We start from the raw sequence: 24,539 nt of genomic DNA, 5'->3' as shown, positions 1-24,539 counted from the left end.
CATATTTCAGACGCATTCCTCTATATCATAATGAGCCAGCAGATGACAGCTTTCCATCTCATTAGGTTTCAGAAGTTTACCTGACACACAGTGCAAGTTTCGCACCTAAATAAAAAGTACAGATTTTAATCAGATTACCAGGGACCTTGGTTTCTGGAAGTAGAAAAAAGTTTGTTGTTGCTGTTCACATTCGTTTCTTAATATTCAACTGCAAGTGAAACTGATTAATTTTTTAAACATGATTTTATTTTTTCCAAGGATTCTATAACATTTAAATTATATACATAATTGCATCTGTTTCAAGGATTATTGCAGTAATTTAAATTTGATCCTTTAAGGAAATCTTCCAAGTTTCATTTAAGAAAAATATCAAAAATTTTATGTTGTAAACTCTTTTTAAATCCTGAGTGTGAAATTTCTTTATGATATTCTCAGATAAATGTGTATGACAGAACTTTAAGAAATGTTTGTACGATTAAATCATTGTAAGTAGGGGAAAACTTTTTATAAGAAAAATTACAATTTAATTGATTTACCTGTATCAGTGAGTTCAGCAGCGAAGTTTACAGACATTTATGTCATCCCCAAAGTTATAAAGTCTGGTGATATTCTTATCCTCTGGAAACTTAACTCAGTGGCTCTCAAGCTTTGCTGACAATCAGCATCATCTTTGAAATTTTTAAAAAAATACCGATCTTTAGGTCCACCTGTTCTATTAAAAAAGGAAAACTTTAGGGGCGCCTGGGTGGTTCAGTCGTTAAGCGGCTACCTTTGGCCCAGGTCATGATCCCAGGGTCCTGGGATCAAGCCCCGCATCGGGCTCCCTGCTCCGCGGAGAGCCTGCTTCTCCCTCTCCCTCTGTCTGCCGCTCTGCCTACTTGTGCTCTCTCTCTCTCTGTTAAATAAATAAAAATCTTTAGGGGAAAAAAAAAGAAAACTATTTATTTAAAAAAAAAGGAAAACTTAATACGAAGCTAAGATTGAGTAACATTGGTTTATAGGCTACTAGAGGAGAAAAACATGGAAACAAATTTGATTTATTTTGTCAAATGTAATAAAAGAGGTAGATAGAAAGAAGGATTAATTAATTCAGAAAGGCAACCTAACATAATGAAAACACTGGCTGTAATGTTAGAGCCCTACTTTCCATACTTAGTCTATATGAGACCGTGAGCAGATTATTTGACCTCTCTAAGCCTGGTTTTTCCTCCATAAAAATGAGTGGTTAAGATTAAATTGGGGGGCACCTGGGTGGCTCAGTCGGTTAAGCGGCTGCCTTTGGCTCAGGTCATGATCCCAGGGTCCTGGGATCGAGCCCCACATCGGGCTCTCTGTTCGGCGGGGAGCCTGCTTCTCCCTCTCCCACTCCCCCTGCTTGTGTTCCTGCTCTCGCTGTCTCTCTCTCTTTCGAATAAATAAATAAAATCTTTAAAAAAAAAAAAAAGATTAAATTGGATAGTGTATGAATAGCACCTAGCATAGTACCTATGACATAATAACTTGATAAGTATTGGTGATCTCACTTCACAGAAAACTTCATGACTGAATAGGGTTTGAAGGTATAGTAAATGGGTTCTCCAAACAGGTAAGGATAGTAGAAGAAATGACATGTGACAACCTAGAGGTAACAGTGGGTGGAGGAACCAGGGGGTACTTTTGTTTGGCTGGAGCAAAGAGAGAGTGTCTTAGCCATGTTGGATAAAATAGGAGTTTCAAGTAGACTGTAGTAATCCTGGCCAAAAATAATGAGGCCCTGAAATAAGCTATTGGTTGTGGGATGTTAAAACAAATATAGTAAGCAATATAGAAAATTTAATTTGTGGTTGATTTAATTTGTGGTATGGGGGTGGCGAAGGGGGAACGGTCAGGGCTAACACTCAGATTTCTGGACTTAGAATTCAGAATGTTGTATAGGAAGAAGTGGTTTCTGTTCTTTGAGTAGAGTTTTGGAATTGGAGAATATGAGATCTCTTTGGGACATCCAAGTAGAGATACTCAGAAAGGCATTTGGGTAGACAGATCTGGAGGTTGGGCAGCCTGTAGATAGATAGGGGTTTTGGCATTATGAACATATAAAAACAAAAGGTGGATGAGCTCTCTCCAGGATAAGAATATGGGGAGGCCAAGGCCTGGGAAACACTGAAATTTAAGAGGCAAGCAGAAGAAGCAGATCCGTTGAAGGAGGAGAAAGGCTATGGTAAGTAAGAGAATCAAGAGAGAATGCCTTTCAGAAATGCTTTTTTCACTTAAAAATGTGTTTTAGACACATTTCCTGATTAGTATCTGATCTATCTTTTTAGTACCTGATTATCTTTTAGTATCTATTAGTACCTGATTTATCTTTTTTTTAATGGCTATATTTTTTATTTACCCTATTCCTTATTGATAAATATTTTAAGTTATTTTCAGTTGCTTTTTAAACAAACTGTAGGAATTAACATTTATGTGGAATGATCTTTGTGTACTTGTATGAATGCTTCTTTAGGCTACATTCTTGTGGATGAAATTGTTTAGTCCAAAAAATATGCATTAAATTTTTTGGTATATTGCAGAATTGCCTGGAGTATGAACCAACATTTACTCCCACCAATAGTATCTTTAATTTTATTCTTAAAGTGACTTGCTTCCTAGATTGGGGGTAGTATGAATTTGAAAAATAAATAGTATTTTTTATTACTATATGTAAAATTCTGTGAAGAGAAAAGGAATACTTTCATTTTATCAAATTACTTGGTTCATTCAAATAATGTAATTTAAGAATGCATTTTGTCCTTGTAAGCACCAGATCAAGGAGGAGTTCTTTGTTTTGAAAGAAGCTCTGTTCCCTCCTCTTATATGCTGGAAGCAATAATTGGATTTAGAGGAAGTGGATCAGAAGGAAAGAGAATGATAGTATTATTGTGAGGGGGATTAAACCTTGAACAAAATTGATGCGTGCAAACAGTTCTTGTTATGGTAGACATACATTATTAACACAAATTCTGTGCTAAGATTTTGCAGAGATAATTTTGAATTTTTTTCTTGTTGTAGCAGACTTTAAGCAATGGCTACAAGACTGTAAAATGAGTTATTCCTATAAAACTGATCATAGGAGAATTGATGTCTTAGAAAATACCCAGAATAGAAATACTGCAGAAGTTTTAAATCACCTTAAATCGTGCCGCTTACATAGTTTAAAGGTAAATATATGGACAACTTTCAAATTTTTTTATTGATTACTTGACATTATTCATAACATCTATATAGAAGGACCTGCATTTCCCTAACCTCAGTGGTACTAATAGTATTTAGGGGAAATTGACTGTTAATTTTGGTCATTTTCTTTAAATTCTTCAGTGTCCTTTTTGTCTTTTTTTTTTTTTTTAAACTTTGGGTTATGACCTATTTCTGGTTTATAAATTTAGGTTTGTAAAATCAATTTAGGGGATCCTGACCAGCTTTTAAGAAAAAATGAAACTATCAAGAGTACCCAGAGAGTAAGGGTAAGTACTCTTTGGTGAAATTCTTTTTACCCTTTAGCCTTTCGACCTCTCAGGAGAAAGTAAAACTTTAAACCAAGGAACACCACCATTAAAAGGTCAACCACCTAGAATTTGTTTGCTATGGGAATTCCTTCCGTTGTTTCCATGAAGGTCATCGGTACAGGGACCTGCTTGTGGCATTACCTGTGTATACCACACACACGTACACTCCTGAGCACTGTTTTGTAATGTGTTTGTATTTGGTTTTTCACATATACAAAGCTTTTGTTTTATAATAACTCATCCCAAGAAGGTCATTATATGTTAGTATTTGTGGATGATTTATGACTGTTTTTAAGTGTGGTTCATCATCTGGTTTCCTTCTCACAGGTTTCTAGGTTATCTTTTTCTCGGTTGATGGGTGGTCAGGGAACAAATTAAAGTAACAAGTATCACTTAGCAAAGACAATTTGTGAGGTAAATCTGCTGTTACATAGGTCATATTTTAAAGCCAAATTTGTGAGTTATAGATTATGTAGGACACTGCATCCTTTCTCATTAGCTCAGATAATTGAATTCTAACTGCATTTGGTTGCAGTTTTAGAACTTTTACTAGGTGGTTTTTTCTCTAAAAGGTGAGTTGCTCTCATGGTAGATATTTATAATATAGAGAGTAGCACTATCAGGAAGGGCAGCTGCCAAAGGCCTGCCAACATATACGTATTTTAGTTACAGACTAGAGGGGGGGTTTCCATTTTGAAAGTCCACAAAGTAGGTTTTGTGTTTTTGGTTTTTATTTTTTTCAGAATACCATGGGATCTTGAGGTTTAACTCATCAGTCTTGACCAGAATTTAAATCTAAAGCTTTACAGTAAGAAATTTCTTTCAAAACATGTCAGCTATTCATGTCGGCTGATTGCAAATCTGTGGGAAATTTTACATGGAGTATTAAAGTTGCTGGGAGCAGAGAACAAGAGCAGGGGAAATTAGTTGGGCCATCCAGAGTCGCATCACGCTCTGGAGAAACCAGCTGACACCTCCACTTCTGGTGAGAAACTGCCTCAAATCAAAGCAGAGAGTCATACTAGCTGGTCTGTTAAAAACACATGAACAAAAATTTGTCCTTTAGCTGTTTTGGTTTTTTTTCCCCTAGCTTGCATATAAATACTGCCCCTCTCAACATATTCTTTTTTCAGACAGCTGCAGCACAAATGATTGGATTTGCTTTCTTTTACATGTATTACATTTCAGACCAGCCTCTCTCAGATCACACTTACTTACCTTAACTGAACTTCAGTGTTTCCTAACTTAATTGGTAGAGCACCAGAGCTAGGGTTATAGAAACCTAGTGGGAGGTGGAGGAGGAGACAGTTCACGAGTAGTCAGTGGAGTAAATGCCCCAGCAAAAACAATAATAGTGTATTCAGTTCCTCCTGTGCACCAGGCCCTGAGGATGCAGTGGCCAACAACAGAGGCCTGCCTATTGCTGCACAACATTTCCAGTCTTTTGAGCTCAAGTAAAGTACCTCTTGCAAGAGCAGTTTCAGTGGAGTGGTAGGATAGAAGCCAGATTGTGCTGGGTTGAGGAGTGAGTGGGAGGTTAGGAAGTAGAGATAGCGAATAGATAGGGCCCTTTGAAGAAGCTTAGTGGTGAGGAGGTGGTGAGCTAGAAGGACACAGAAGGGAGGAGTTTGTTTTGTTTTGCTCTGATTTGTCTGAGGTTGGAAGACTCTTGAACATTTACAAGCTTGATGAGAAAGCATCAGTAGTAATGGAGAAATTCAAAGGGTCCTCTGGAGCAAGCAATTCAGATAGAGAACAGAAGGTCCAGGGGTTATCTGTAGACAATATTGTAGATGTAAGCAAGATTTTAGTGAAAGGACAGACATGAAACCTGAAGTAGTTCCTGCTTTTAGATTCTGTTTTCGTCGCAAAGTTTCAGGGATGTTAGAGGGAAAATTAGAGTGGCTAATTTATTCTGTAACTGTAATAAGAGCAGAGAGTACTAGGGAAAAAACTGTTTCCCAGGGCTAATGCATCCATCCTCTCACTGCTGCTTCTGTTTTGTTGTCTTTGTTATCAACAGTTATCCAGTATCATTTATTCAACTTCAAGTTGAAGTGCCTTTTGGGGAATAATAGCTAGTAATCTCTCAAATATGGTCAGTTGATATGATGAATTCAAGGTAAAGCAATTTTAAATGTTTTTATTTATCTTGTTTAATTTTTCTGTGCAGCCATGCAAACACAAATAAAATGTCTTACAGATTTACATAGAAAGTTAAAATACACAGTAAAAGGAGAGCTCTTTCTTAGGAATTTTTGAAAACTACCTTCTGTAAAATTATTAACTCTTATTGCTATTTAGCAACATTCATTGAAGAGTGAATGTGAGTTGCTGCTTATGTCATCATTTACCTTATATGTATGATATTTGTACTTTTGTGAATCATCCTTATTGACATCCTTATTTGTGAATCATCCTTCCCCATCAAAATCAGGAAGACAGAAAATTTGGTTGTCATTTTTGGCAGTCTGGCCTTTTGAGGGTGATCAACTTAGTTATAAAGATATTTTACCGCTTGTTTCATTCTTCACCACATTTTTAATACTGTGTACATTAAGGGGCGCCCGGGTGGCTCAGTCGTTAAGCGTCTGCCTTCGGCTCAGGTCATGATCCCAGGGTCCTGGGATCGAGCCCCGCATCGGGCTCCCTGCTCGGTGGGAAGCCTGCTTCTCTCTCTCCCACTTACCCTGCTTGTGTTCTCTCTCTGGCTGTCTCTCCCTGTCAAATAAATAAATAAAATCTTTAAAAAAAATAAAATAAAATAAAAAATACTGTGTACATTAATATTAAAAGAAGACATTCACCTCTTGGCATTTTTGTTGGTTATTAGGTTGTAAGCATCTTTTTTTCTACTTCCAAATTATTGTGGAAGTTTCAGAAACCTTTAAGGTGATTCTTGTAATTCTAGTATTTGCTGTCAATTATTTCTGCAATAAGACATTTTTCGAGTGTTTTATTAGCTTGTGACTGATTCACTGCTTAGTAGTTACACTACCATGAGGGATTATTTAACCTCTGTAAGCTTTTATTTGTAAAATGAAGATAATAATCTCTACCTCATAGCACAGTATGAGGACTAAATGAGATAATTCATGAGTACTTTTCACATAGTATCAACACATAGTAAGTGTTGAATAAATGTTAACTTGATATTGGTATGAGCACTGGGAATATACTATTTGTTCAAAAAAAAATTTTTTTTTAAGTTTTTATTTGAGAGAGAGTAAGCAAGAGAGCATGAGCAGGGTGGAGGGGCAGAGGGAGAGGGAGAAGCAGACTCCTCGCCGAGCAGGGAGCCCGACGAGGGGCTCAATCCCAGGACCTTGGGATCATGACCTGAGCCAAAGACCAGATGCTTAACCAGCTGAGCCACCCAGATGCCCCTCAACAAATGTTTTAAATAATACTGCATGTTATGCAGTTGATGTCTATGATGTCTTGGGTTTTTGTTTTTAAATCGGCAAGTTCGAAGGAATTATGGGATCTCTTAAAAATATTCAGCTTCGGGGCACCTCGGTGGCTCAGGTGGTTAAGCGAGTTCCTTCGGCTCAGGTCATGATCTTGGAGTCCCGGGATCGAGTCCTTCATTGGGCTCCCTGCTCAGCAGGGAGTCTGCTTCTCCCTCTGACTCTCCCCACTCTCATACTCTCTCTCTCTCTCTATCTCATTCTCTCTCTCTCAAATAAATAAAATCTTTATTAAAAAAGTATTCAGCTTGGGCGCCTGGGTGGCTCAGTCATTAAGCATCTACCTTCGGCTCAGGTCATGATCCCAGGGTCCTGGGATCGAGTCCCACATCGGGCTCCCTGCTCTGCGGGAAGCCTGCTTCTCCCTCTCCCACTCCCCCTGCTTGTGTTCCTGCTCTCGCTATGTCTCTCTCTGTCAAAAAAATAAATAAAATCTTTTAAAAAAATTAAAAAAAATTAAAAAGTATTCAGCTTGGGGATTATGGAAGTTTGATTTAATAGCCTTGAAGTTTGCAGCCTGTTTTGAAGGGAGTCCTACAAACAAATAACAACAACAAAACTTTTCTCAATTCTTTACTAAAAAGCATCTATTTCTAGGGGCTCTCCTTGTTTTGTTATCAAAGAGCTAATATAATAGGCTGAGGACAAACCACTCAAAAAGAGAAAATGAAAATTATCATTCTTGTAGATTTTCAATTTTAGAAGCATGAAAACTTTTGTGACATCATGCATGGTCCAGTCATTTCTAGTTGTATGGAAAACCAGAAAGTTAACTAAAACATTGCTCAGAAGAAGGGCTCTTTCTGAGACAAGACGATGAGGTGACTCTTAAGCAGAATGTAAGCTGGGCAGATTCAATGAGACTATATTTTGATAGTATCTTAAAACTCCCGTGAGGATATTACAAGTAAAGATTTGAATAATTTAGGGGTGCCTGGGTGGCTCAGTCGTTAAGCGTCTGCCTTCGGCTCAGGTCATGATCCCAGGGTCCTGGGATCGAGCCCCGCATCGGGCTCCCTGCTCTGCGGGAAGCCTGCTTCTCCCTCTCCCGCTCCCCCTGCTTGTGTTCCCTCTCTCACTGTCTCTCTCTGTCAGATAAATAAATAAAATCTTTAAAAAAAAAAAAAGATTTGAGTAATTTTAACTACCGCAATAGCAGGCAACATTTGTAATGCACATCAATGTTGTTAATTGCTTATGTAACATTTTCATTCATTTTTCTAAAGAAAATACACATTTTTTTCCCCATCACTCACGCAAATAATTTGACAAGTGACTCATTAAAAACCTCAGACATCATGGTAAGAAGGTAGCGGTTTTTGTGTGTGTGATCCATTAACTAAACCTTGCTGGTGTAGTTTGTGCTACTTAAAGTTTATAGCACAACTTCAGATATGGTTGTTTGTCTTTTCTTTTCTCATTTCTTACCACCATCCTTCGCTTGTTTGTGTTCTCCATTACCCCCACCCCCATTTCAGTCCAGTAAAACTAAGTTTGGAGTGAAAGGTCCTCAGTAAAGCTAGGGATTGTATTATCTGGGTGTGCTTATCTGGCCTTGAAAGTTGATGTACACATTGATGCAGCTTGGCTGGAGCCCTATAAAACGTGGGAGTTTCTTTCTGGTGAGTTTTTAGCTTGTCTAGAAGGTTCTCTCAGTGTTTGAATCTGGGAGATTCCTAAAGGGCCTCTTAGAGACCCCACCACTACCACCAAATGTGAGCCCAAAGACCCTTAAGATAGTTAATACTCTGTGAATGATGGAGGATAGAGGGGTGGTCAAGGATTAACTCTATCTTAGAGGAATATGTAGAATCCTTTCCATCCCAACCAGGTACCTTCTTAGAAGCTTTTATTCTTGTGGTCTTTTCTCTAAATGGATAGTATCTACAGCCAGTTTACTTCAAGTTACTACTGAGGACATCTGGGTTGTTTTGTCCTGTTCCTCATCAAAACCTCCATTCTTTTAATAGACTGCTATTAACCTCTGTGGTCTCAGTCCTTCAACCTTGGGCATTGTTTCATATTTTCCAGGGATGGGTTATAGAAATTGGCAATAAAGTCAATGTCATGTATCTTTAGTGTTAGTAATATTTTTTAAGTGACTTATTCTTTCAGTGACCTTTTAAAGTATATGCAGCGTCATGTGAATGTTTTTGGCAACCAAGCAAACATTGGCTTAGATTTTTGTTAAGGGTAGATTATGGTTTCAAACACAGACTCGGTGTAAGTTAAAATGTAATGGTAGTTGATAACTTGCTGAGGCATAGAATGTGCCAGGTACTGAAGGTCTGTTATCTGTAATCCTCACAACAGCATTGAAAGGGAGGAACTGCTGGCCCTTTTTTATAGATAGGAAACTAAAGCTCAAGGAGGGCAAACTCACATAGTAAATGAGGAAACTGGAATCTGAACCTAGGATCTATCTGACTCCAAGTCCAAGATCTTTCTCCTATACCATGCTACTTTTTGAGACATACGTATATTACCTTAAATCCCAGTTAGGCAAAGTATAAATAAGCAAACTTTTTTTTATTAGAATGGTATGCTTATTATTATGGTCCTATATGCATTCACTTGTAATGTAGTTGTTGTTAGTCTAAGTATATTGATTTTCTGAGAAATACTTTTTGTTTTTTATTGTTGCATACATACAGCAAAGCGTACAAGTCCTAAGTATACAGTGGGATGAATTTTTACAAATATATGTGCCTGTGTAACTAGTACTCTGATCAAAAGAAAATAACATTCGCACACACCAGGCTCTTTTATACCCCTTCCAGTCAATACTGTACCTGCTATAGGTACCCCTATTCCAAATTATCACCATAGTTTAGTTTTGCCTGTTTTAGACTTCCCAGAAATGGAATCACACAATATATATTTTGTGTGTATATATCTGGTTTCTTTCACAAATCATGTCTGTGATAGTCATCCATGTTGTTGCATGTAATAATAATTCATAATGTACCCCATTGTGTGTGTGTGTGTATATATATATATATACACACACCATGATTCATTTTAACCATTCTGCTGATGGACACTTGGGTTGTTTTAATTAAGAATAAAGTTGTCATGGGCGCCTGGGTGGCTCAGTTGGTTAAGCGACTGCCTTCGGCTCAGGTCATGATCCTGGAGTCCCGGGATCGAGTCCCGCATTGGACTCCCTGCTCAGCAGGGAGTCTGCTTCTCCCTCTGACCCTCTCATGCTCTCTCTCTCTATCTCATTCTCTCTCTCAAATAAATAAATAAAATCTTTTTAAAAAAAAAAAAGAATAAAAGTTTTCATGAACAGTCTTGTACATGCCTTCAGTGCATGAATGTACTCACTTTTGTGGAGTATGTACCTGGTACAGTTTTAATATATACTGACAAACAGTTTTCCACATGTGTATACTAGTTTACACTCGAACCATTAAAGTATGAGAACACCAGTTGTTCCATATTGTTGCCATTGGTAGCTATGATTAAAATTGTTTTGTTTTAAAGATTTTATTTATTTATTTGACAGAGCGCAAGAGAGGGAACACAAGCAGGGGGAGTGGGAGAGAGAGAAGCAGGCTTCCTGATGAGCAGGGAGCCCGACGCGGGACTCGATCCCAGGACCCAGGGACCATGACCTGAGCCGGAGGCAGATGCTTAATGACTGAGCCACCCAGGCGTCCCTAAAATTGTTTTGTTTTAATTTTAGCTGTTCTGGTGGGTGTATAGTAGTGTCTTGCTGTGTTTTAATATGCATTTCCCTGACGACTTTTCATGTGCTCACTGGCTATTTGGATAATCTGTTTTGTGATTTACCTGTTCAGGTATTTTGGCCATTTTTCTGTTGGGTTGTCTCACATTGATTTGTAGGAATTCTGTATATATTCTGGCTCTAAGTTCTTTGACAGTTATATGTACCACAGCTTTCTTCTCCCAGGCAGTGGCTTGCCTTTTCACTCTCTTAATGTTGTTCTTTAGGTGAACAGAAGTTTTAGATCTTCGTGAAGTCCAGTGTATCATTTTCTCTTTTATGATTACTGCTTTCTATGTCCTATTTAAAACACCTTGCCTTCCCTAAGGTCATGAAAAATCTCTTAAGTTATCTTGTAGAAGGTTGATTGTTTTTACCTTTCACATTTAGGCCTACAGTCTGTCTGGAGCTGATTTTTGTGTGAGTTATTAGGTAGAATCAAAGATTGATTCCCCCTGTGTAGGTATTTACTTGATCCGGCACTGTTTGTTCAAAGAAAAGGCTTGTCCTTTCCCTCTCCACACTGCAATGGCATCTTTGTTATCACATGACATGTAGCTTTAAACCAGGTCTTGATATCTGGTAACTTAAGTGCTCCAACTTTCTTTCTTTTGGGAAACTATTTTTAAATTGCCAAATAGTCTTAGGTGATAGTTAGCCCCATTCCTCCTTTTATTCCTCTGTGTTCCCAGGCCCACCTTTCCACTTGACCCCAGAGCTTTCAACCTACAGACCTACCACCTCTTCTTTTCCATGACCATTTCAGACCTGAGGCTAGAACTCCTTGAGCAGGTGCAACTTCTTTTCTTATGAGAGATTCATACTGAATCACTTTCACCCATTGTATGCCTTGTTGCCCTGGCAACTGATCTGGCACAGGACTCAGGGTTCCACTGCTGATTGCTACTAGGATTGTGGATTATTCCCCTGGCCCCTCTGTATTCAACTCCTATAATAGAATTACCAAACCCAAGATCCTTTGATTTTCATGGTTTGTATCCCTGAAGGTCGTCTTTGGCTTGCATTTTTATTTACTATTTTTTACTTATGTTGTCCCCTAGGCTCTGTATTAAGGATGTGATTTCCCATGGACAGATCTCCAAAGTGCAGGAGGTCTGCCAAATTCTCTTATCTGCATGCTCTAACTAGCTTCAGGATACCCCATTTATTACCCAAGCATGAAAGCCCCGTGTCTACTTTTTGTGTATACTATAGCTTGACTCTTTCCTAGATACCCCCATTACTTGTTTGAACAGTTACTTGTTCAAGAGGTCTTGGAATAAGCAGGCATAAAAATGGGAATTTGAACATGCCCTTCTACACACACGCACACACACACACGTGTGTGCATGTGCTTGTTCAGATGATAAAGAAATTAGAAAACTGATTAGAACTCCTTGTGGTGTGGAGTAAGTAGTCCATTAAGAAGGATGAAGAAACAGTTATTAAGGTTGCTGTGTGCCAGGCACAATATTAAAGTAGCTCATCTATCCCTTTTTCCTGTTAAGTAGGAATAGCTATTTTAGGTCCATATTTTCTGTGTAAAAAAAAAAAAAAGGATTTGTCAAAGTCAAACTTAATAAGTTAATTCATCATACAAATACTTCAATTAACAAATAGTACTTCAACTAACAAATTTTACTGAGTTGGAAAATTCTGGAAAGTTTCAAGCCTCCTCCACGCTGGCTGGTTGGCATTCTTGACTGAAACTTGAGAGTAGCATTCTCTTAGATTTTTGAAGGATGAATTGGACCAAAGCCAAAACCTGCTGAAGGGGAATATGTAGCCCAAGTTCTTCCCATCAGTAGGTGACACCGTTTTGAGAAAGAAGGAAATGTTCATAGTCTGGGAGGCTGACAGAGCTTGTTGCATCAAGAAGGAGAAAGAGTACTTTTTCAAGATGTGACAAGAAGAACTATTTTCTGTGTTGTTGGTTTGATTACAAAGTTTCTGATTCAGATTGCTATTTCCTTAACATCTGAGTTTGAAATAAGCCTGAACCAAGTAAAATATTTCATTTTTCAAACAATGAAAAGTTTTAGGAAAAACAGTAGGTTAACCATGAACAGATTCTACCAATAAGAAACATCCACAGGTGGTTCTTTAAAAAGTAAAGTATTATGGGGGCGCCTAGGTGGCTTAGTCAGTTAAGCATCTGCCTTTGGCTCAGGTCATGATCCCAGGGTCCTGGGATCAAATCCCACATCGGTCTCCTTGCTCAATGGGAAGTCTGCTTCTCCCTCTGCCTGCCGTTCCCCCTGCTTGTGCGCTCATGTGCTCTCTCTCTCTCTCTCTCTGACAAATAAATAAATAAAATCTTTAAAAAAAAAAAAAAGGTATTATGGAAGGTAAAATGGTACAGCACTCTGAAAAATAGTTTGGCAGGCTTTTACAAAACTAAACTTGTACTTAACCATAGAACCCAGTAATCACACTTTTGGGCATTTATCCCAGAAAATAAGAACTTAGGTTCACACAAAAACCTGTACATAAATGTTGTTAGCATCTTTAATATGTATACTATTTAAATATGCTACTGGTACATATATTATTAATGTAGTTTATGTACTACTTATAAGAATAAAATATAGGAGGGGCGCCTGGGTGGCTCAGTCATTGGGCGTCTGCCTTTGGCTCAGGTCATGATCCCAGGGTCCTGGGATCAGGAGTCCCACGTCGGGCTCCCTGCTCGGCTGGAAGCCTGCTTCTCCCTCCCCCACTTCCCCTGCTTGTGTTCCTGCTCTTGCTATCTCTCTCTGTCAAATAAATAAATAGAATCTTTGAAAAAATAAAATAAAATGTAGAACTAACCCATATGTCATTCAGTTGATGAGTAGTTGAACAAACTGGTATATCTGTACCATAGAATACTACTTAGCAATGAAAATAATTGACCTACTGATACATGCAATAACCAGGTTGGACCTTAAGGGCATTATACTTAGTGAAAAAGTCACCTTCAAGAGGTTATATACTATATAATTACATAACACTTTTGAAATGACAGAACTATGGAGACAGAACACAGATCAGTGGTTTCCCAGGGATGGGGTGCGAGGGAGGGAGCAGTTCTGTATCTTGATAGTTGGGTAGTTACCGATGTGTACATGGGATAAAATTAAACAGAACTACACACAAATACAGGTGGATGCAAGTTTTTTTGTTTTTGTTTTGTTTTTTATAAAGGTGAGGACTGAAGAAGGTTTGTAGTCTAGTTAATAGTACTGTGCCAACATGGTCAATTTCCAGGTTTGCTATTGTACTAGAACTGTATAAGATTCACCGTTAGGGGGAGCTAGGTGAAGGGTGTGCAGGTGTCTTCTATTTTTGCAACTTTATATTAATCTATTACTGTTTCAAAACAAAAAGTTAAAGAAAAAAAAAGTATGTTGTACACCTACGTTTATAGCAGATTATTCACAATGGCCAAAAGGTAGAAGCAACCCAGCAGTCTGCCAGCAGATGGTAGTATATACATACAATGGAATAATATTCAGCCTTGAAAAGGATGGATTCTGACACATGCTACACAAAATGCATGAACCTTGAGGACATTATACTAAGTGAAATAAGCCAGTCACAGAAGGACAAATGTGTAATTCCACTTATGTGAGGTACCTAGAGTGGTCCAATTCATGGAGACAAAATAGAATGCTGGTTGCAGGAGCTGGGAGGAGGGAGAATGGGGAGTTATTGTTTAATGAATCCAAAAAATGGGGGCACCTGGGTGGTTCAGTTGGTTAAGCATCTGACTCTTGGTTTCGGCTCAGGTCATGATCTCGTGGTCATGGAATCAAGCCCCACGTCGATCTCCATGCTCAGTGTGGAGTTTGCTTCTCTCTTTCTCTCGCTCTTTCTCTCAAATAAATAAAAAATAAAATCTCTTTAAAAAATGAGTACAGAAAACATTTTAATATTTTGGAAGATAAAAAGAGTTCTAAAGATGGGTGGTGGTGATAGTTGCACAACAGTTTGAATGTACTTAATGCCACTGAACTGTACACTTAAAAATGATTAAAATAGTAATTTTTTCATATTTTTAAATAGTAAATTTTATGTATATTTTGCCAGTTTTTAAAATAAAATACTATATAAGTAACACATTTATTATACACTGTGCACATTTAAGTGCAAACATAAATCTCCTTGAATGCTTTTAATTTTTTCATTTTCATTTTGAGATGATCACATAGAAAAAGTTGCAAGTTCAGTACAAATAAGTCTTTTTCCAGAATGATTTGAGACTGTTGCCAACCTGATATCCCATCTCTCCCAAGTATGTTAGGGTGCATTTCCAACAACCAAAGACATTCTCTTACATAACCACAATACTACCCTCAAAATCAAGAAATTAGGGGCGCCTGGGTGGCTCAATCATTAAGCGTCTGCCTTTGGCTTGGGTCATGGTCCCCGGGTCCTGGGATCAAGTCCCGCATCGGGCTCCCTGCTCCGCGGGAAGCCTGCTTCTCCCTCTCCCACTCCCCCTGCTTGTGTTCCCTCTCTCACTGTCTCTCTCTCTGTTAAATAAATAAATAAAATCTTAAAAAAAAAAAAATCAAGAAATTAGCATCAACACATTGCTCTTTGGACTTTATTCAGGTTTCACAGTCATCCCAATAATGACCTGTATAGAAAGGGAAGCCAGTTGAAAATCAGGTGTTGAATGTACTTGTCATGTCTCTTTAGTCATCTTCAGTTTAGAAGAATTCTTGAGTTTTTCCTTAACTTTCATGACATTGATACTTTTGAAGATTACAGGCCAGTTGTCTTGTAGACTAACTCTCAATTTGAATTTGTCTGAAGTTTCATGAATAGATTCAGGTTGTGTATTTTGGGCAGGAATATTCCAGGAGTGATCCTGTATTCTTGTTGCATCTTGTCAGGTGATACATGATTTCAATATTCCCATTATTAATGATGCTCACCTTGATCATTTGATGAAGTGTCAGCCTCCACCACTGTAAAGTTACATTTTTTTCCTTTGTAATTGAGTATGTTGTGGGGAGATATTTTGAAACTGCAGTATCTTAAATGTTTATATCAGAGGACTGATAGTTGATTCTTTTATTCAGTGGATTATAATCCAGTATTATCTTTATTTTGATGCTCAAGTTGTCACTGATTTTACCACCAAGAATCCCTTCAAGCTGGCTTTTGTGTCCTTTTGATATGTTGCCAACATTATGAATGCTTTTAAAATTAAAAAAAGGGGGGGAAATCATGATATTAATGGCTACATAGTATCCTATTGGAAGGACAAAGCATGATTTCCTTAACTAATCCCTTTGGAGCATTTTGTTTTACTTTTAAGGAAAAAAAAAAGTTTGTATAGTATAGCCAGATTGCCTTCTGGAAGCCTTCTAACTATTTACACACCCACCAGCAGTATGTGTGTGCAAATGTCCTTTTCTCCACATACTCATTAACAATCAGAGTACTTTTAAAAATAGGAACTTCATAATCACAGGGAAACTATGTTAGAGGTCAAATTACCCTGTACACCTGAGCATTGGAAGGGGTTATCAAAGGAGGAGGAAAATAGGGTTTATATGTAACTTTTACTGTTATTTTCCTTTTCTCTTTAAATCAGCAGAAAAGTTATCTCAGAAGTAAAACCATCATTTTCTTCTTTATGATGCTGATTTTGTAAGGAAGGCAGTTTAAAATAGATATATTGCAATGGAGACTTTTTCTTTTGATTTTTTCAATTTCTTTCAAATAACTCTCAGTGACTGACCAGTCATTGACCTCAAAGAACCTTTTAAAAATTCTGAAGCCATTCTCTACTAACCAGCTGTATGACCTTTGGGAAAGTTGCTTACCAATAGGCCTCATTTTCTTCATGTCTAATTAAATTAAGTGGTTTCTAAGGTACCTTCTCCCTATAGCTGGAAGATCTTATGAGTTTTTATTCTGAGAGTTGGAAGAAAGTGGTTGTTTTGTTTTGGTGTTTTGTTTTGTTTTGAATTTATAAAACTGGTTGAATTTTGTAGTAAAATATTTTCTTCATGTATCTAATTTTGAAACTGTGAATTACAGGGAATATTCCTTGGGCTTCAGTTCATTGAAAGTATCAATTTATGGACTGGTTTTATTCTAGGACTTTTGTTGTTAATTCTCCCTTTGCTTTTAATGTAAATCTGTCTTGTGGCCCTTTGGGCTTTTTATTACAAAGGAACAGGATAACCCAGACATAGATTCCACATAAGAGTTAAATGTATATGGAAAGAAGATACCATAAACTGATGGGTATGGGAAGGATTATTCAGTAAATGGGATTATGATAATTGCTTGGCTGTTTAGAAAAAAAAATTGCTTAGACCTTTGCCTTAGATCATATACCAAAATAAATTCTAGATGTATTAAAAACTAAATGCAGCAACAGATGAATCACTGAACGTTACATCAGAAACTAATGAGGTATTATTTGTTGGCTAATTGAATTTAAATTAAAAAAAAACTAAATGCAAAGAAAACTAAAAGAAAAAAAGTGAATACTTATTAAATCTCAAGCTTATAGGAAAGCAAAATAATGAAAATTACTAATGAAAAGTTGATCGATTTGTCCCTTTAAAAATTAACTTTGGAAAACAGTTTGGCAGTTTCTTATTAAGTTAAACTTACACTTATTGTAACCCAGCATTTGCACTTCTGAGAATTTATCTTAGAGAATTAAAAACTCATGGTTAGATAACAGTCTGTACATAAATACTCATAGCAGCTGTATTTGTAATTATTTGTGATTAGAAATAACCCAAATGTCCTGCATTGAGTGAACGGAGAAACAAACTGTGGTGCAACTATACAACGGAGGACTACTTGGCAATAAAAAAGAATGAATGCTTGACATGCAACAACATGGATGGATCTCAGGGCCATTAAGCGCAGTGAAAAAAAACAACTTCAAAGAATTACATATTGTATAATTCCATGTACATAATACTTGTGAAGTAGCAAAATTATAATGATGGAGAATAGATCAGTGGCTGGCAGGAGTTAGGGCTTCGGGGAGGGTATGAATATTGAGAGGTAACACAAGGGAGTTTCTTTATATTGATGAATATTATTGAACTATTTTACAGCAGTTCTTATCCCAATTATAGTGGTGGTTATTTGAATCTAATCTGCACATGTGATAAAATTTCACAACCACATACACAAAACTGGTGAAATCTAAATAAGGTCTGTAGCTGAGTTCATAGTGTTTTACTGATGTCAGTTTTCTGGTTTGGTCATGTACTCTCATTATTTACCGTACTATCATTGTGGGAAATTGGGTGGGATATACATGAGAACTCTTCTTTTTGCAACTTCCTTTCAGTTTTCTGATTTGGTCATGTGCTATCATTATTTACTATACTGTCATTGTGGGAAATTGGGTGGGATATACATGAGAACTCTGTATTGTTTTTGCAATCCTTTAAGTCAGAAATGATTTCAGTATTGAAAGTTATAAAAAAAAATTGACTTAAATAAACTGGGATACATCTAGACAATGGAATATTATTCAGCGCTAAAAAGAAATGAGCTATCAGCCATGAAAAGACATGGAGGAGGCTTAGATGCATGTTACTAAGTGAAAGAACCAGTCACACAGTATGTTCAGGCTACATACGATGTGACATACTGTACGATTCCAACTATATGATATCCCAAAAGAGGCAAAACTATGGAGACAGTAAAAAGATCAGTGGTTGCCAGGGGCAGGGGAGAGGGAGAGATGAATGGGTGGAACAGAGGATTTTTAAGGCATTGAAATTACTCTGTGTGATACTATAATGGTGGATACATATTTATGCATTTGTCCTAACCCATAGAATGTGCACCACCAAGAACAAACCCTAATATAAACTATGGACTTTGGGTGATAATGATGTGTGTCAGTGTAGGTTCATCAGTTGTAACAGATACACCACTCTGTAGGATGTTCATAATAGAGGAGGCTATGCATTAATAGGGGTGGGGAATGTATAGGAATTCACTGTACCTTCTGCTCAATTTTGCAATGAACCTGAAACTGCTCTAAAACAACTGCTTTAAAAAGTCTATTTTTAAAAAAAATTAACTTGGGTCAGAAATAAACATTGAAAAGCAAAGTGAGGAATATATTTGTAGCAATTATTAGAGATAAAATTTTCATGTCTTATTTATAAAGAAGTCATACAAATGCGTAAGGCAGGACCTGAATCCTCAATGGACTGGAAAGAGAACTTAAGAGAACAAGCAAGTTCCCCGAGAGAGAATTTTGTAGATATACTTTTGTGTTTATTCCAACTTTTTTGGAAACCTCAAATTCAGTAATGTAATGCCACTGTTCTTGGAAACATGCACTAGAAGAATTTTTTTTTTCTTTTGCCATTAGAGCTGTGTAAAGTAATCTAACCTAAGGGAAAAATAATTTAAAAGATAGAAAACAGAGCACTGTAAATTTGCATTGTTTTGAAATAGCTTTGAGAGAATTTTGAAAGACCTTATATGTAATCTGTTCCCTCCAAAAAAAAAACTGTTCTCTTTTTTTTTTTCAGGTGTAAATTAATTATTTGAAAGCAATTGAGCAATGGAGCCAGACATCATTCGAATGTACTCTTCATCCCCACCACCACTAGACAATGGAGCTGAGGATGACGATGATGATGAATTTGGGGAATTTGGTGGGTTTTCAGAAGTTAGCCCTTCTGGTGTAGGGTTTGTTGATTTTGATACACCGGATTATACTCATCCCAAGGAAGAGTTTGTTCCTTCAAACCATTTTATGCCAATTCATGATTTCTCAGAAAATGTAGATAGCCTTACTAGCTTTAAGTCCATTAAAAATGGTAATGATAAAGACATCACAGCTGAACTTTCTTCTCCTGTAAAAGGACAGTCTGATGTTTTACTTTCTACCACCAGCAAAGAAATAATTTCATCTAAAACTTTAGATACTTCCACTGATGACATAGAAAGTCCCAGAGATTTAAATACTGTAGTGAAGCAAAGACAGAATGTTGGAACACCTGAAAGTTTCTCTCCAGGAGATTTTAGAACTGATATGAATGTTGTTCATCAGAACAGGCAGTTAGAGAGCTGCAATGGTGAAAAGCCTCCTTGTCTGGAGATTCTGACAAATGGGTTTGCAGTACTGGAAACTGGAAATCCTCAGGGAACAGATGATCTGGACACTGTAGCCAATTCAAAAGGAAGAAAGCCTCTTAAGACTCATAGTACTGAGTATAACTTAGACTGTGCACCTAGTCCTGCTGAGGAATTTGCAGATTTTGCCACATTTTCCAAAAAGGAAAGAATACAACTAGAAGAAATAGGATGTGAAGTTTTAAATGATAGAGAAGCATTAACCATTCAGGAAAACAGTAAAATTAATAGAGTCAGTGAACTGAATTCTGTAAAAGCAGTGTCTTTGGGTAGAAGTTTTGATGATAAAGGAGACATGGATGGAGAGGATCAGGTTTGTGTTTCAGAAATTAGCGTCATGAGTACCAGAGGTTTCGGTACCGAAAAACAAGGCCTTCCAGCATTGCAACAGGATGAATTTTTAAAATCCAGTGTTCAGTCAAAGCCTTGGAGTTTGGCAGACTCAGCTGATAATTCAGAAGCCAGTATGAGAGAAGAGTGTAAAACTGAGGAACAACTTGATTTGTTTACTTCGAAGTGTGCTGACCTGTGTATGGATTCTGTTAACACTTCTGATGCTGATGATGAAGTTGCTTCTTCCAAAGAAGAAAGTAGAAAGTTCACTTATTCCCAAAGCGCCAGCATTGATCCTACAGAAGAAAATGTTCTGGATGATTCTCTAAGTGTAAAAAATGGTGATAGTAGTCACGACTTTGTGACTTGCAATGATACTAACGAGGATGAGTTTGGTGACTTCGGCACAGCCAGTGGCACAACCCCCCCTTTTGTTACTGGTACTCAAGATTCAATGAGCGATATCACTTTTGAAGAGTCCTCAGAGCACTTTCCACATTTTAGTGAGCCAGGTGATGACTTTGGAGAATTTGGGGATACGAATGCTGTTTCTTGCCAAGATGAAATTATATTTACTGAGTCCGACCTAAAACAGACTTCTGATAGTTTATCAGAGGAATGTAAGTTGGGAGGAGAGTCTGCTGGGACAGGCACTGATGCTGTTTCAAAATTGGAAATTGGGCAAGAAGGTGAATTTGGAGATTTTGATTCTGTGCCAAATATTCGAGATAACTGCAGTGCTTTTCAAGACTCCGATGATTTTGCGGACTTCAGCTCAGCTGGGCCTAGCCAAGTTGTAGATTGGAATGCTTTTGAGGATGGACAGAAAGATAGTTGCTCTTGGGCTGCTTTTGGAGACCAGCAGGCAACTGAATCTCACCATCGAAAGGAAGCCTGGCAGTCACATAGGACAGATGAAAAGATTGATACTCCAGGAACCCCCAAAATGCACAGTGTCCCTTCAGCAACTTCCAAAGGAGCAGTTGCTGGTGGCCATTTACAGGAAACAGCCACTTCAGCTCAGGTATTTACTGATTTTCTCTATTTTGTATGATACATTAATTGCTGTGGAGGCTTTACAGAAAGTATTTTTAGACTGGGTACCTGTTGAAGGAGTCTCTTACGATACGTAATGCTTGCTTGATTTGTAGATGAGTTAAATTTTTCACAACCCTTTGGTGGTAAACTTTACATAGACAGTCCTATAAGAAGTAATGCTTAGTAAGCTTTTTATCTCAGTGAATTTAATATTTACAGAAATTCATCAGCTTGGTTTTTTTATTAACATAAATACCACTTATGTCAAAATTCATTAATTAGCTAATTAACTATCCAATGAATCCTTCAGTTTTTACCTTTACAGTGATTTTTAGAAGAAGGTTAGGGGCGCCTGGCTGGCTCAGTCGTTAAGGGTCTGCCTTCGGCTCAGGTCATGATCCCGGGGTCCTGGGATCGAGCCCCACATTGGGCTCCCTGCTCAGCAGCGATTCTGCTTCTCCCTCTCCCACTCCCCCCTGCTTGTGTTCCCTCTCTCGCTGTGTCTCTCTCTGTCAAATAAATAAATCTTTAAAAAAATAAAATAAACTTAAAAAAAAGAAGGCTAAACTGAGGTATAGAAGATTTTTTTTTTTTAAGTTTCAGAAATAATGTCTCTTAATTTTGCCCACCAGAAGACCTAGGTAATTGAGGTACAGTTTTTGTTTTTGTTTTTGTTTTAAAGATTTATTTATTTATGTGAGAGAGAGCCCATGCATTTGCACGACCTGGGGGAGGGGCAGAGGAAGAGGGAGAGAGAGAACCCTCAAACAGACTCCCTGCAGAACCCATCGGAGGAGGGGCTTGATCCCAGGACCCTGAGATCATGACCTGTGCCGAAATCAAGAAGCCAACTGCTTAACCAACTGAGCCACCCAGGTGCCCCTGAAGTACAGTTTTGAGTGCAGTAGAGAGCAAGCAGAATTTGAAACCCCAGCGTCTGCTGAAGGCTGTAGGGAATTGAAGGATAGAGAATTTGAACAAAGCGAATTTGGACTTCATAATTTGACAGCGACTAAAGACCTGGGATGAGAGTATGAGAACAATTAAGGGTTAGACCTAGAACAAGAAACAGTCATAGGTTGACTTACTGTGGCCGTATTTATTTGCTTATAATTTCCTGCAAACGTACATTTATGTTTACACTTCTTGGGGAGTAGGTGTGTTGGGGAGAATATTTTTAGCCTCTAGCGCCTGTACTTTATCCTTTTCTGTTGCAGACTATTTCAGAGAAGATTCACTAAGATTTGTTTTGACCTAAAATAGCTCCTAGAGATGCAGTTTGATATCCAGGTTGTTCCCCAGTCCTGAGTTAAACCTAACCTTTCTTCAACCCCAGAGGTGTTGAAGAGCACTCCCTAGAAAACCTTTCTTCAACCCCAGAGGTGTTGAAGAGCACTCCCTAGAAAATCACTGCTTTGTAGTGACAATTGATATAGGGAACACTTGTCTCACCAGCTTCTTTTAAAGGTACTAAGAACAAGATCAGAATCTGCAAATTCTTCCAGTTATCTTTTGCTAAGCAAACCATTTTCAATTAGAAGTATTTCCGAAGTCTGAGTGTTAATTGAAATGGTTATACATCATTGCTTTGATACATGAAGATATTATTATGGTATTACCAGGTGATGGAAACAGCTAATCACTTTTCATTTGACTTTGAGTGTCTGAATAGCTTAATTTGCTAATTCAGTTATTATACGATTTGTCTAATGTGTATTATTCCTGTTGATTAATTTATTATTGAAGTAGAAGGTGACCATTTTAAAAAGGAGTAAACTAATTATATAATGCAAAGCCAAGACTGTTGATTTTGACCTAATCCTTTCCTATTTAGTTTCATCTTACTGTAAAGTGACACTGGTATTGAATAATCTTTATAGCCCTAGAACTTGTAACATCATGAGATAATGAATTTTTTAAAGTATGACCACTTCAAAAAGGAAATTTTGCATTACACAAGTTGATTGAAGTTATTTATAACTTGATAACTGGATATGAGGTAATAAAGTATATAAGCTTTATATAATCTTACAAATCTGAGTTTGAATCTTGACTCAGCCTCTTATATAGCTTTTTGGATGAGTTATTTCTGAGCTCAGTTGTTTGTAAAAAAAAAAAAAAAGAGAGAGAGGGGGTAATATCCACTTCAAGGGACTTTTGTGAAGATAAAATGACAGTAAATTTTAAAGTGAATGAAAAAAATTCACTGAAAAGTAAAAATTTTGTAGTATGATTCTATTTTATAAAGATAGAGCAAAAACTGTGTAGATGTGGCAAGATACATTTAAGACTTCCTGAGATTTGTTTGGCTTGGTCCTCAGACTTTTATTTTTGCTGAATAGGTTTGGAAAATGATGGATTTTGGAAAGGAGAAATTGTTGGAAGGGGCTGGAAGATAAGTTTAGAAGGAAGTTGAGGTGGGGAAATGGGTAACCCCTGCTGAGTAAATGACTGAATTGGAAGTGATTTTCATTCTTATCTTGTGTTGTGAAGGCAGTTGTGGCCTGCAGTTTCTTCTTTTCCAGAATATGCTGGAAAAGTACATTAATCTAAGTCCCCTAGGGGAGGATTAGATTTACTGGTATTTTTCCTAAAATGTTTTTCCTGCTTGCTACAGTGTTGAGGACAGCACAGAAATCCTCACATACTAAGGACAGTGAACACTGAGTTGTTTTTTTTTTTTTTTAATTAGCACACACAAGTGTGGGGAGGGGCGGAGGGAAAGGGAGAGAGAGAGAGAGAGAAGCAGACTCTCTGCTGAGTGCAGAGCCTGACGCAGCACTCCTGAGCTGAAATCAAGAGTTGGACACCTAACCGACTGAGCTACCCAGGAGCCCCAAATGACAGTGAACATTAGGTTTTTAATGGTAAAATTTAGAATGATTTATTCCTCTTGAATCTTACCTGGATGCAACAATTCTGCCCTGAACAGAGTGCAGTGCCTTTAAGTCATTTTGTCCAAATTCTGCTTTGACAGAATGTTGTGAGTCTTTAGAATTCATAGCTCAGTTAACTCAATTAAACAAACATGGGGAGCAATTCTTTGTTTTGAGAAATGAAACATATGGTGCAGTTGTCATTTCAAATTTCTAATTTTCACTGTGACATTGTCTGGGTCCCTATTTTTTAGTACTTTCCTTTTTTCAGGCTACCAAAAAGATATCTTAATATTTTAATAAAATATATCTTCCTTGGGTCAAGAGACAGTCAATTGTTGCAGCTTTATTGTAATAATTTATTACTTAGGGAAAAGTCAACCAAGAAGACATCTTTCAAATGTATAAAATGTTCGGACAAGTCAAACTAATT

The 24,539-nt window shown here is 37.4% G+C and overlaps 1 protein-coding gene across 10 annotated transcripts in view; it reads left to right on the top strand.

The window, feature by feature from the left end:
* Positions 1-24,539, top strand: part of AFTPH (aftiphilin) — a 68,624-nt gene that overhangs the window by 9,377 nt on the left and 34,708 nt on the right. Inside the window, exons 1-4 of one of the 10 annotated variants that reach the window (XM_035001426.1) lie at positions 1,388-2,197; positions 3,031-3,179; positions 3,405-3,482; positions 19,253-21,216. In XM_035001426.1, coding sequence (XP_034857317.1) covers positions 19,285-21,216 — 1,932 coding nt within the window. In that variant the 5' untranslated portion in view covers positions 1,388-2,197; positions 3,031-3,179; positions 3,405-3,482; positions 19,253-19,284. Of the gene's footprint in view, positions 1-1,387; positions 3,180-3,404; positions 3,483-5,468; positions 5,647-19,252; positions 21,217-24,539 lie in introns of those variants that run through there. The other 9 variants (XM_035001422.1, XM_035001425.1, XM_035001424.1 and 6 more) reach the window with 9 other exon arrangements.

The sequence above is a fragment of the Mirounga leonina genome, unplaced genomic scaffold (genome assembly GCF_011800145.1).
Source record: "Mirounga leonina isolate KUSES-001 unplaced genomic scaffold, KU_Mleo_1.0 Mir_125, whole genome shotgun sequence".
Taxonomy (NCBI): domain Eukaryota; kingdom Metazoa; phylum Chordata; class Mammalia; order Carnivora; family Phocidae; genus Mirounga; species Mirounga leonina.
This window is presented reverse-complemented; position numbering and strand designations above follow the sequence as displayed.